This window comes from Aquila chrysaetos, chromosome 8, assembly GCF_900496995.4.
Source record: "Aquila chrysaetos chrysaetos chromosome 8, bAquChr1.4, whole genome shotgun sequence".
In the NCBI taxonomy this organism is placed as follows: Eukaryota; Metazoa; Chordata; class Aves; order Accipitriformes; family Accipitridae; genus Aquila; species Aquila chrysaetos.
Window position 1 is genome coordinate 27,099,393 of NC_044011.1, and position 14,673 is coordinate 27,114,065.

The 14,673-nt window shown below is 43.6% G+C and overlaps 1 protein-coding gene across 11 annotated transcripts in view; it reads right to left on the reverse strand.

Annotated features, from left to right (window-relative positions):
* VPS54 (VPS54 subunit of GARP complex) overlaps positions 1-12,184 on the reverse strand; it is a 54,439-nt gene extending 42,255 nt beyond the window's left edge. For 2 of the 11 annotated variants that reach the window (XM_041125093.1, XM_041125092.1), the window contains exon 1: positions 221-320. Coding sequence is in view for 9 of the 11 variants with exons in the window: in XM_030021306.2 (XP_029877166.1) it covers positions 221-462; positions 1,327-1,462 (378 nt within the window). In the remaining 2 variants the exon portion in view is untranslated. Of the gene's footprint in view, positions 1-220; positions 469-1,326; positions 1,489-7,580; positions 7,657-9,173; positions 9,266-11,474; positions 11,593-12,050 lie in introns of those variants that run through there. The other 9 variants (XM_041125086.1, XM_041125089.1, XM_041125088.1 and 6 more) reach the window with 9 other exon arrangements.
* Positions 12,185-14,673: the final 2,489 nt, after the last annotated feature.

Genomic DNA, 14,673 nt, shown 5'->3' on the forward strand with positions numbered 1-14,673 from the left:
AAATTGCCTAGAGAGAATTTAGACAGCATTTTCCACACTGCGAATACTGAGTTTATAAAACAAGAAATACCTAATGAAGAGCCAACAAGCAGTGAAGAGCAAATTAATTATCAGCTAACTGTATGATGGACTACTAGCAGGGACAATCTCTAATTAGAAGAAGGAACGCAAATCTCTTTCTGGCCCCTAGTACTATGTGCATCATATTTTGGGTTCTTACCGGAGTGATTTCCTGTTGGTATAATGCAAAATGTTCCTTGGTGATCTGTGGGAGGTAGAATGAAGGCGTGACTTCAGTGTCCACAAAGTCCACTCCCCATGTTTTTGTAAAGAAATCAGATTCCCTTTTTGCTAACCTAGGATCATTTAATGCTGCTGGGAGATTGACTTTGGAATGATAAATAGTCCATCTGTGCTGATCCACAACTAGAGATGGGCTGTCACATAAATTATTAGGATTGCCTGCAGCACAAAAGACAAGACAGTTTGTTAAGGTGAGAAACTGAAAGTTGCATTTTTCCCAAAATGTGGTTCTTAAGCAAACCATGTTTTCACAGTTACATAGTGGATCATAACTATCTATGCAAAAGACACATGATATTCTCCTTCTGCAACATTTTAACTTGCATTTCTTTTATCAGAGTAACCAACACGAGTTGTGAACACAGTGGTGTATTCACACTCATTAAATATATTTAGCTCAACAACATTAGCTTCTACTGAAGAGAAAAAAATTCCAACCACAAACATTTTTAATAATCTGAACTCAACTGGAATGACAGTTGAAATTCATTAGCATTATATTTCGTAACACTTAAGGTCCCACCCCACCTACTCCTTTTTATAAACTAAGCTTCAGTATACCACAGCAGCTATAACTGTGACCAAAACCTGGGTTTGCGATAGCATTAGAGACTTATGACAGTGCTAGAGACAGGTCTTGGCCTCTTACTTCCTACTGCAAGAGGGCTGGGGTGTTTCACAGAAGTAATGCAGCTAGACTGCAAGCACGCTGGACAGATCTGTTACAGGCTCTGACAGAATATACCCTCTTCTTGCATGTGGTATGGATCATAGCTATAATGTGGAATCACACAAGCAAGATCCCACCTATAATGCAGACATCTAAAAACAAGCTGCAAATAGGAGAGCTTTCCCACTGCTCCAAAGGGACACTGGGTGGTATAAAACAGAATTACAGCATACTTTGAAATAAGACTATGGCTTAGTACACTACATCTAGTATACGAGAAAATTTGACTGAACAATTGTAAATGGATTGGCAAATCTAACTGCATTTTCACTCTCCTGGAACACCAACATTACCTGTAGGTTCCTTGGGACACACATCAGGCAGTGACTGCACAGGTCGAAAGCGTTTCGTGGTGTCCGTTTCCTTTTTAAAGAAAGCATCACTGCTGTTTGACTGAGGCACTGGTGAAGAACTGTGGCTTGATGCCATTGCATAAAATCACCACTTGATGAAAGCTAAGTAAAAAACAATAAATATCAATGTTTTAATAAAGTTCTGGTTACAGAGTGTATCAAAACAATGACACTCCATCAGCTACATAGTATTTTTTTAACTGCAACATTTTAACTGACACATTTCAACAGCAACAGGGGAAAGTTTATTTTAAACACACACAAAAAAAGGCAGAATGTAACTTCATAGTCTGTTTCCTCCCACACCTCTAGGCTTGGAGGATAGCTTGTTCTTGCACACAGCACCAATAAAATCATATGTTTAACAAAAAGAGAAGTCTTTCAGGCACTTCTTCCCTTCTATGGCCTAACTAACACAGCCATAGTGCATACATTCTCAGCAGAACTTCCTCACAGGCATCAGGAAGCTTTGGTAGACCAACACTGAGCCTTCCACCTCCTCTGCCCTGCTACCTACTATCTTTGGTGACTGCAGGGAGCAGATCGCCTTTTGCATCTAGCCCCCACAGTGCTTCTACTGTCCTGGGGGCTGCCACTCCACAACAACCATGACAGCCCAGGCAGGGCAAGGAAAGAGAGACAAATGATCTCAGTCTTCAAAGAACTGCTTCATAAAGCAGCAACTAGTAGCAGTAAGACAACTCTCAGAAAAACTACCCCATCTGCACGATGGCCTTAGGCCAGGATTGAAAGCCTGAAGACTGGTGCATAACCACAGCAGAGGGAGCTCACAAAAGCTGCCCGTGCCCACCTCCAAGAGGCTTCCTGCAACTGCTCTACTCGAGACATGGGCAGAGCATCCTGTGAGATGTCTGCAAAGGCACACCACGCTCCGCGAGGTTTAATCACGGTGCGTTACACGCTGCAGTGAAAAAGGTAATGGGTGCAGGTAGGCTATTCTGTCCCCTCACTTTGTTGTGCTCCTTTCCAGAGGAGGAGGTCTGCAACCTACGTTCATGATTCAGACAAGCCCAGCAACAGCTACCCACAGATACAATATATCATTAATGATTTATAGTAACTGAAATAATTGGATTTCAGACAAATCAGAATCTGAAGAGCATGAGCATACCAGAAAAGCACGAACACATACTATGCATAGAACATCTGATCACTTGAATCAGGAAAATTGACAATTCAACTTTTCATGTCTGCCTACTAAAGTAAGCTACAGTTTATTTCAGCATAAAAAGTATTTGCAGAAAGAAGACAATTAAAATGTAGATCAAAAAGCTCTGGAGTAAGGAAAGCCCTACTAATTTTCAGTTGAATTTTAAGCTCCCAATTTGAAAATAAACAGCCTTAAAAATTTTATGCCAGGGCTGAACAACATAATGAGTTCTTTCCATCTGTAAACAAAGCTGCATTTCCATCAAAGTATCAGTTGAGTCAGTAGTAAACTGCAGAACTATTAGAGGTTTGAGAGTTTATTAAAACATCCCCATAAGGTACAGCTCAAAGAGTGCCCGTTCAAAGGGACTGATCTGAATCCTCGCCTTTAAGGAGAAATAAACACATCTAGCAAGATCTTAGCGTTTAACTACCAACCCTTAAGGGACACCTAAATTACTTACTACCCTGTGAAGGAACACAAAAAGATAAAAGGCCTATTTTATCTTCAATCGCTGAAGCAGGCACCAAGGGATGACTGTACGTCACCACGTCAACTTCTAACAGCATCACATGTTTACAGCAAAGCTCATTTGGAAAAGAAAAAAAAAGTTCTACTTCCTAAATGAGGTTGGAAGTATCCTACAAAACAATTCTAAAGACGAGTTAAGATATGTACAGCTATAACAGAGCACCCCAATGAACAGGCCCACAATGACTAACAAACATGTATTCTGGCCAAAACTCTGCCCACTGGGTACCATTCCTGATGTTCACTTACCTCTCTCCCTTTCTATCCGACAACACAGCAAGACAAGGAGGATAATGTGCTTCCACCGTATTTTTAAAAGTGACTTTTAAGAGAGGTAAAAACAGACTGGCAGAACCCTTTCTAAAAATGTTGCACAAGGACTGAACATCAGTCTCCCAGGTTTTCTTTGGAGGGGATTCCTTTCTTTCTTATACTAGAAAAACTTAACAGTAGGGGTAGAGAATGGGAGCACTAATAGAAATCTGGAAGTAGTCAGAAAGGGGAAAAAACCTTTCCAGACATCTGACAGACCTTCCTTAAATGCCGTAAAGCATCAGTCTGTCTCCCCAAAAAGCCCCAAAGAAAACTTCTTCTCTACTACTTCTGTTGCATGTTCATATTCTTACATTCTTCCCTTGACGTTTCCAAAGCAACTTGTTTCTTCATAAAGCTCTTCCCTAATGTTTTGGGGTGTTTTTGTGAAAAATCTAGTTTATGATAATGACAAAACACTATCATTTTAGCATTCTTAAAAAACACATCCAGAGCTAAGTTATAATGATCAAGTCTCCTAAAGGTGTACAGTAAATTTATCTGCACTTGGAACTGCTTCAAAGTTCTGTATTTGCAGTTTTTCTCATGAAAAAGCCTCTGTAATATGAGACAGTCTGCTCTAGCCAGATGTATGAGCAACTAAGGCAATTCATAGAAAGCACTGAAATCTTGTACTCTTGCTAGCATAAGTACAAGACATCTCTCTCTCCTTTCCCCATAATCAAGTATTGCCTAAAAGTATATTCTAAGATGTGAATTGTCTCTACATAAATCTCAGTGAAGAAAATGCTAACTGCATTATGCCAGTCCAAGATTTAAAATAAATTTAAAAGACAATTTAACACTAAAGTCTAGCTCAATACCTCAGCTTTTCAAAACCAAACTATACCTACACTTGCACAGGTATTTTTATTACTTATCACCATAAAATATTCACTTTGCCTTTGTACACTGACAAATCTTAAAATAGAATGAAAAGAGTACAATAAAATATCACTGCAAGCAGTAACCTTCATACTATTGAGTGTTTTTCAACAAGATATAAGGATTCTCAGGCAAAGGCCTTCTTAAGTGGCACACAATATGATGCTGTACTAAATTATTCATAGTTAACAGCTATTCTAGTAGCCTTGTAAGTCAGGACCTTATGGATAATTAACCTCAATGAACAGCCACATTTGCACAGGAATAAACCCATCTGCCCAAAACCAGGCATTCCTCAAACTGCAGTCCTTAAATTAGTCAAGTAAGGATAGCTTCAGAGAGAGAAAGAAGACTGGACAGAATTACCTGAATTAAATTCGAATTACAAAGGAATATGTGACAAGTCTATCTGAAGACAAAAATCCTGCCCTACACCTGAGCCCTTCTGTGTATGCTAACCCTGCACACAACTGAAAAATGGTTTCATTTGTTCACCGATAGAACAGCCGTTCCTCGTGCTACACTACTAAATATTTTATAGACAAATTAATCTAACACTAGTCTTCTGAGTCAGCATTTTTAAATATGCAACAATGCATAAATTTGCTCATTTAAACATAGCAAAAAAAATGAAACTCAGTGTTAACGGAGAACAAAATGGCTACAGAATATTTTAACTCATTCAACTTTAAATGCAAGTGAAATGCAGGTAAATGTAGTTAAATGCACAAGCTGTGCAGAATGAATTATGAAACAGTGAGTCCCCTGAGCCTCCTACTTAGAAAACCATATGTGCAGCAATAAGAATATGCAACTACGTAACTTAATGACATCAATATTTAAATGATATACAATTAAAACCGGGTTAGATTAACTCTGTTCTCTCCAGTAATCACCATAATTTATTCACATTTTGTCTAGCAACATGTATTAAATTAATGCAATGAAAAAAACTTTAGGGGTTAGATACAAGAGTAATGACAGAAGTACTTACAGGATTACAACTATATTTGCAACATGCCTTCAATATATTAAATCTATTTTGCACACACTATTAATTTCCTTAGTTTAAAAAAAATGACATTAAATTACACTGTCACTGTAATGACTTAATATTACTGAAGCTAAACAGTAAAAAAATTTTTTTTAAAAAATCAACCATCACAACAGTGAATATAGCTTCGATTATTTGAATTTATGGTATTCTTACGGTCTGAACACATGAAGATTAGTATTTCATATTCAACAGTCTTACAGCTTCATCTTTAAAAAAAAAATTCTTGCTCAGTAACATGCTCAGCAACTATGATATGACACAGTTGTACAAGGTACAGCATGGAATGAAATGACCATGATGACAAATGTAATAACCACATGCTTGGATACTGTACAGTCAGCAAAGTAGATCTGCACAGTTAGTAACATATTAATCACATGAATTTTAAGAAGTTACTCCTGTGATGACTACGCTATGACTCTTGAGTTTCATAAACAAGGTTTTAGCAGTTAGAAGAGTAACACAACAAAGCTTATTACTCAGAAGTAATTGCACAGAACGGTTATAACTCTTGAGCATGTGCTTGTTTTTGTAAGTATCAAGACTTGCATGAAGTTCATCAGAAACTGCCTTTCCGTATTCTGAGCGTTAGCCGCATACTTTGTTTTTCAGATCATAAGTCTTCACTACATCCAGTATTATCTCTATATAAACACAATGTTAGAGAAGGTGCAAACTAAACCTCACCTATTCGTACATCTTAACTTTGTATTTCCTCATTTTCAGGAAGTTTTCCATTAGCATTATCAACCAATTTTCTATTTCTTACTTAAGGTAACAGATTTACATGAGTTAAGCATTTTTACTGGGGATTTTCATGTGCGCACACTTTGGTTTGTAAAGCTGTAATTTGTATTAACAATACAAATTAGAATTTATGAAGCCAGCACAATCCTGAAGTAAGTCTCAATTTATGCACTAGAGACACATATTTCTCCTGTCTCTGTGCTCTCCCTCCCAAATGAAAATAAATCTACAACATATTAGTAATTACCTTCGAGTTAAATTGGTAGTTTTGATAAGTTACCTGGTACTACAAGGGGCACCCAGGAACATGGACCTTATTAGCTCCAGCCCTTATTCATACAATTCATAGAATCTGCTCTCCAAACTCTATTTTGGCTTCAAAAACAGTGACATCTGAGAAGAGACACTAAGTGCCCAGGACTTCCACTGACCACACAACACTGAGCAAGTTCTCCTTTAAGTATTCCACACTGTCCACGATGAGCCACACTCAGACACCACTAGGTAATTATCAAGAAGTACACTCCACATCCCAAAGGTAAGGCAAGGATAAATTTCTCTGTGAACATGAATGGCATGCTAAAGTCCCTGCTGCTTTTCATGGCTTTGTCTGGCAACAACAGAGTGAAATCAAAGCATTTGAAAGTACTGTTCTGGTTACCCAATACCCTTTGGAATAGAAAACCATCAGAAGCCACCCACAAGTCACGCCAAATCAAAATATTTCACCATTTCTAGAACAAGTGATAAATACCGAAGATACTTATTAAAGAAAATGGATACCCGAAACTTAACTACAAGAGAAAAATGCACAAGGGATTCCTTCCAGGACCTCAAGAGCCAACAACATGCCTGTTACTGGTCTAATATATTTACTCTGTTAGCTTTCCCACTCTATTATTATACTGCTCTTTTTGCTAAATCAGCAGGATTTAACCCTGTAACAAGGAAACCACGGTATGAGCAAAGTACACACCACCTTTGTAAGACAATGTGAACCAGCCTGAACTAACGCAAGCTTTCAATTTCTTTCAACCAGCTAATTCCTCGGGCTCAAATTTCCATGCTTGTCCCTGTGCCCCAAGACAGACATCCCTCTTTCAGCAGGGGAGCCAAGAAGGTTAGCTTTCAGCAGAAATGTTTAAGCAGTTTCAGAGAATGAGGTTAAGAATGCAGAAGCTGTTCTGCTAACCCAAGCTCTTTCTGAACACCTATTTCCACCCTGGAATTTTAGAGTAGGAAGAAGATGATTGTCAGGGGGACAACGAGGCTAGAGTCAGAGGAGAGCTGTGACTTGTCCCCATGGCAAGCCATCTACATTTGGTGCACACTCCAACATCAGATCTCCTTAAACAACTTGGAGAGGAGCCTGTGTCAGCCCAGCCTTTCTGACAGCCTAATAAATATACATACATTTGTATTCATAAACACACATGTTTTTTAGTGCATTCCACACATCTTTTAATAGGATCCCAAATCTCATGTTCCCAACTGGAGGGTGTACCTTCTCTGCAAAGCTAGCATGAGTGATGACCATCCAGATTAGCCTTTCTGGGATGAAAGCAACCTGACAAGGAAGCTATGTATGAGTTATCTGCATTTCTCATCAGCCCTGCTTAGCCACACATACTGTTAATGATCCAGCATATTCTGTAATTCCTTGGACAGTGCCGAGTTGAGCCAGATTGCACTACTTTCTTAGCAAACTGCATCGTGGGAACTGTGGAAAAGCAAGAGCACTTGAATAGCTTAAAGAGTAATGCCACCACCCTCCCCTTAAATTGTCTCTTTCATAACGTCATCTCAAAATGCTCTCCTCAAATGGGGAAACAGGCAAGAAAAAAAGTAATCTGACTACAAAGAAAGAACAGGACAGCTGCATCCCCACTGCAAAGCACTGTGGGTAGACCACAAGGCCAGGGTAAAACAGCATTTGACTTTCATATTATTACATTTTGTACCAGTTTCTTTTCCCCTCTCCAGCTGAAGTCACCTGAACAGTAGATTTTAAAAAAAAAAAAAAAGGGCAAAAAAGCTTTACTTGAGCTTCAGTTCTTTAAATACAAGAATAAGATCCTCTGAAAAAATTACCCCAAAAAGCCCCCATCACTGAATAACACATTATTTGAATGCATGTATGCACAAGTTGTTTAGAATACTACACAAGTGTAAACATTTTGTCAAAAATTGGGAAGGAATTTATCTCTCTATAGACAAACTATCTTAAAAGTAATATTTCACTTTTATTCAGATACTGAATAAAACAATTAAATGAAACATCTGTGAAATACTCAATGTACCAAATGCACTTCCTCTCATCTGGAAACCTGACTTCCCAATGCTGAACACAAATTTGAAATCAGAAGGCAGCTTCTGGGCTGGAGGAACAGACCTTCCTACAGCTACGTAGGTCATTATGCATCAAGTTCTTCCATGCCAGGGGTGGTAGTATCATTCAGAAACAACTAACAAAGCAGTAAAAATGTACGTCAGAGAAGAAAAGGCCTTGTGGTTAGTTGCCCACACTATCACACAGGATGAGAGTGAAATCTTTTTGCGCTCTTTTTTTTTTTTTCAGGCATCAGCATTACAGTGTGCATTATCCCCTTGGAAAATGGTGAAATATGAGCATCTCATATAGCCCCACAGAGGTACATGCAGCTGATCAAAGATCAAGGAGCCCCGGCAGGCATTCCAGCTAGAAGTCTGTCAAAGGCAGAGACCGCAGAGAAGTGACATTTTGAGGAAAGGCAGAAGAACTGTGCAGCCAGAGCAAAAATTGTAACGCTAAGGTCCTAACTTCATGAAAGGAGTTCGACAGAAGCTCATGGCAATTTGAGTCAAGAGCAAGTTTCCATGTGCAGGCTCTCCATTTGCTGTCATCAGCAGGGTTAGGCTCAATTTGTTAATCTGAAACTAATTTTCTAAAAATGTGATTTTTCATGAGAATCGTGTCTTTCCAAAGCCTTACCAAAGCCCCAAACAACTGCAAGTAGCTACAAAAGAGCAAAATAAAAATATTTAAGTTTTGACATTATGCAAAAAGCTGAAACCAGGCATTATCGAAAAGCAGGCACAGCATACCTCATATATACCACTTGTCTTATCAAGTGGTCTTGACATAGGATGCCAGTCCACTAGCGGGAGGCAGTATGTCACTCTGTAGGGCAAGTACTCTGCAAACAAGACCATCCAAACTTTACCTTGGTGAGCAACGAGAGTGCCACCCATGTTTGTTGACAGTTCTTGTGGTGTTAATACCTGCCCAACAGAAGATCAAATGAAACAGATCACCTCTATTCACGTCACTTCCTTTTAATCCCTCAAATAGCTTCCATTTATAAGAAGAATAAATATTTCTATAAACGTAAAAAACCATATGGCTACGTTACACTTAGAATGCCAAAAAATAAAAGGAAGGTCTTACACCGCTGCTTACAGTAACTGTGTAAAACTGATGGGAACTCTCTGCCATATTGCAAAGCACCAGATATGCTACTCCAACTCTAATAAGCTATCTTAAACACACATACATGCACATCTAAAGTGGCTCCTTTTTTTGCTTTAAGAACCAGATTAATAGGCGAAATATCCTAGCTGCTTCTCCATCCAAAGATGAGTATTTTGGAACACCTGATCAGTAAATGGATCTGCCATTTTTGACTAGCAGAGAAATACATTAAGGATTTTTTACCTTTTGAAAAGAATACTCGGATCTTTTTTTAAAACCTAGCACCTAGGTGAAGTGGGTGCAAAAAGTTAAAAATATGGGGAAGACAAATCTTAGAAGTGCTGGTAAATATTTCTTTGGAATTAATCATGAGGCCCCAGAAATATACATGTAGAACATCCATTCATGCTTACCCTTTCTCTCTTTAAGCTACATTAATAAAATAAGACAAGGAATAAACAAAATAAAATGTAAAAAAAAAAAAAAAAAAAAAAGAACGAACAAAAAAAGTAACAGAAACCAAAAGAAAACTGAGCCTCCCAAATGGAACGATGATAAGATGTTCATGGCCCTTCACCCTTCTTCTTGAGAAACTCGCAGCTCCTAATTTCCCCAAAAGTATGAAGGAAAGCGGAAGTGGCTTCTACACAGAGTTGCTGCCCCAAAAGAAGAAACGATACCTACATGATTCCATTTCCCAACTTCTTCCCGCTCAAACTGCTAAAGAGCAAGTCTGCGGTCTGCTTTCTTCACTCTCTCTAGTAGCTCCTGATACTTCTCAGGCAAACAATATTCCTGTTCAACCTTGGAAATTTACATCCCCTTCTCCTCCCATGAGGTTTGTGCTGTCAACAGGAAGGCAAAATTCCTCCACACATGCACCAGACTCCTACTACAGCAAAAGACAGTATTGAAGACACAGGGACACCCAGGACAGATCCTATTACTGACAAATGGGATGGGAGAGGTAGAACTGCTTCTCAGCGTACAGCCTTCAGACCTTACTGGTGAGGCTGCCCACACGATGCACAGCAGCTTTTGCTTAGACAGCCGTAGATCTCCTGTCAATTAGTTCATTTCAGGCATTGTTTTCCTATCCAACAGAAGCACCATCCTATGCCCAGAGGATTTCAAGGGAACTATAGCTTTTGTCTTCCAGTTTGGGAGTCACACTGGCTCTCAGGCTAAAGTAGTAATTACTACAGCCACTATAACAATTAACACACTGCAGTCAGGTTTTTTAGTAAGAGCATTTTTTCACAAGGTTGCAAAGCAGCTGTGGTTGCACAGGGCCACAGCTGCCTGGAAGTCCATAGGACTTCTCATTCAGGACTCCGTCTGATAGGGTACAGGTGAGACAGCAAAGTCAATACACCACCTGCGCTTTAAAACTCTCAAAAAAACCCACACATGCAAATCTGTAGTCAAATAAATATTTTGATGTACTTTAAAACAGGTACTTTACACGTTTGGGATCGCTCAGGGTTCTGCAACAAAGATCCTAAGTATTTAGAGAATATTACGGAGAAGGGAAAGAGAATCAAGGAAACACTTAGGCCAAAACTGGACAGTCAGAGCAAGTCAATTTTTTGTTGAGAGTGCAGGAGGTTGATATCTTACAAACACACATGGGTATTTCTCTCAACAGGACGTACCATGTTTGAAAAGTTACAGTAAGGAAAGGTAAGAAGTGACGTTTGTCTACGCATATAATTTTAGGATCGTCTATAAACCTGGGAACCATCGCAATCCCAAATGGTTTTTGGGTCCAACAAATCTTTAGCGCTCCACATCCCAGTCCATCCCGGTTGCCGTTAACCTGGGCGCCACGTGCCAGCATTGCAGAGAAAAACCCCAAATACTTGCTCCAAACCTTACTTCCCCGCACCAGTGCCGACCGCTTATGAAAGCCATGCTGGAGGAGCTGGCCGTACCTTAGCGGGAACACGCCGGGAGGATCTCGGGGAGGCCGTCGTCATATCTCTCCCCGTCGCATCGTACAGAAAACTGCCCGGTCTCAGAGCCTGGGGACGGCGTGTCGGTGACCTGCGGGAGAGAGCCCACATGAGAGAGGGCCGCCACAGCCGTGCTCAGGGCGGCCCGGGAAAGCCTGGCTTAACGCTGACGCTTCCACACAGGCTCAACGCCTCCCTGCCAGGCACAGGCACCGATTTCAGACACCGCCCGTCTCCCACCGGAGGGTTACCATGGAAATACAAAACGTAAATTGGCAGAAAACGGGGAGAACCGGGCGGCAATCCCCCCCCCACCGCCCCGCCTCGAAGTCGGCACCCCTTCCCTCACGCCCTCCTCTCCCCCACGCAGGCCAAGCCGCCCCCGCCGGCCCTCGCCCCGCGGAGCGCCCGGGCCGCAAAGACAAAGGCCACCCGGGAAAATTCAACTTTCCCGGCCGCTCTCCGGGAAAGCCCCCCGGCCGCGGGCGGAGGCGGGGAGGCACCTGCGCCGGCGGGCCTAGCCGGCGGGCGGCCGGGGAGCTCCCCGCTGCCTACCTGCGGCGCCGGGCGGGCAGCGGGGCCTAGCGCGGCGCCTCCGCGGCGACACGTCGCTCCCCCCCCGCGCAGGGCAGGGCAGGGCAGGGCAGGGCGGCGCGGCGCGGCGCAGGAAGCGGCCCGGGCGGCGGCAGCGGCGACGGCGGCAGCGGCGGGAGGGGCCGAGGCACCGCCTCTCCCCGCCGCCCGGGGGAGGAGCCGCCGCCGCGGCCGGCGGAAGGGGCTGCGCCTGCCCGGCCGCGCTGGGGGTTGCGGTTCCGTCCCCTCGGGGAGCGGCTCCGGCGCTTGGCGCGGGGCCCGCCCTGGGGGAGGCCGCAGGGCCGAGGTGCCGTCGTCCTGGGGGGCTGAGGGCCTCCGCAGTGCCCCACGGCCGAGGCGCCGCCATTTGGCGGGCCCCACGGACAAGGTGCTGCCATTTGAGGGTCCCCACAAGTGCCCCACAGCTACAGCACTGCCATCCTGGGGTGTGAGAAGCCCCGCGAGTGCTCCGCAGCCAAGCCACTGCCGTGTGAGAGAACCACACGTACCCCACAGCTGAGGCAACGCCATTTGGGAGTCCCCACAACCGCCCCACAGGTGAACCACTGGCATTTGAGAGGGCCCACAAGTGCCCCGTGGCCAAGGGGCCGCCATCCTGGAGTGCAAGGGGTCCCACAAAGGCACCCCAGCAGTGCCCCTGGTGTGGGGAGCAGAGTCCCCTTACCGCCGTGGAGGGCCGCTCCATAGCGGCAGCTGCTCCTGCACGGGTTTCAGCCACGGCCGCCACGCTGTGCAGCGGTGGAGGGGGGGGAATTGTGCCAGGTGGCCGCGGTCACGCTCAGAGACTTTAATGGGGCATTGTACCCAGCAATCCCCTGGCTGGTAACTTCTTATTCAGACTTATATTTTAGGCTGTAATTCTTCATCAGGCCACAAACGATGCTGAAATACAGGGACGTGTTACGTCCCAATTAAGCAATAACAGCCTCCTGCTTGATCGTGCCTTAAATACACTTAAATTCTCGGCCGTAGTCCTGTGGCAGTCAACAAAAGGTATTAAAACACAGCAAGGCTCTGATTAATTAATAGCAGTAATTCCATTCATGTTAACGAGCAGAGGCACGTGAGCACGTGGCTATGGGCCGCATAAATGCACATATGTGGAAATCCGTGGGTTCACACCCCGGCTTGCAGCTCGCTAACTCATTTCTGCGTCCGCCCGTGCGCAGACACCAGACAGACTGGTGTCACCCCAGCTGGGCTGAAGATGTTTTTTTGCTCCTCAGTAGTCAGTGTTGACAGATGTTTGTTGGGTACAATTTGTTTTGCAGCCTCTTGACTGATAAATCCCAAATGGCTGTCACCAGGATCAGGTGCCTGGGAGTCACAGCGACTCTTCGATGGCTTCCTTGAGAGACGTGTCTGACGTGACCTGTGTTCACTCTTTGGTTCGGGATGCTCCCGTGTCAGGTAGCAGGCTCCTGACTTCATTTTTTCTCATGTCACTAATGTACTAGTGGCAACAGAAAGCTGCTGACACCTGTAACGAACGCCGTGCCAGTTGCTGGTGCAGCAGGCTGGGCTTTTTGCAAGAGAAGGAGTGAGTTGTAGATGCAGAAGAGAGACATACATACATACACACATAAGATAAATAAATAGCAGGAAGAAAATACAAGAGAACTGTGGAGACACTTTGTTCCCCCCACTGCATTAAGGACATTATTTGCTTTGTTCCAGACGCTGTCTTGTGAAGGCTGCATATTGTGGTTGCAGTATCCCATTTCATTCCTCCCACCAGACTTGGTTTGCAACATGGCAAGAGTCTGCATCAGGCTAAAGATATGCACTAGCATCGCTACCACAGGCTGTGAAAGGTTTATCCCAAACGATAACCATATTCGGTACATTTAAAGCACAGACCCATCAGCAAGCAAGCCGTTGTACATCCCACAGTAGAGGCTGTCATTTCAGGTGCATGGATGTTGTCCTCACAGGGCAAACTGCATGCCTCTGTGTCACTTCAAGGCTGTGTTTCTACTACTACTGCTTTGCCTCCAGCAGCAAGACTGACACAGGTAGTCACACCTGTGTATTGCTGCTGGTATCAGACACCTGGGCTGCCATTTCCAGTGGGCCTACTCTCCCACCTTGCATTAGCACGGACTTGAGTGCTAGGCTGAGTCACAGCTTTTGGACCCAGACATGGAACCTCCCACCCAGCACGCAGCTATCTTCCTGTGGGGTTGTGGAGCTCAAGTCAGCTGTTAGCCCTGCAGACCTTAGGACACTGCAGAAGGGAACACCTGAGAGAAGTAGCTGGGAGGATTTCATTAGCGTTTATCCTCAGAGGCCAATGGAAATTTGTGGCTGCAGTTTTCCTGCTTTCACTTTCTCAGGCCACCACTCATCTGGATGCACCCATGGGTCCCCAGGTTTCAGATTGTGAAATACTGAGTGATGCCATGGAGGACAAATAAGGATATTAAGATGCCTGTCTTGCAATTACTTCCCCCTCACTTCCCTATCTGCAAGGCCCCGGATGGCCTGATGCTACAAAGTCAAACAAACTCATCCACAGTCCACATGGAAGTGTGTCAACACGGTGGAGATCAGTCCAGGATCCTTCCCCGACATAATCGCAGCC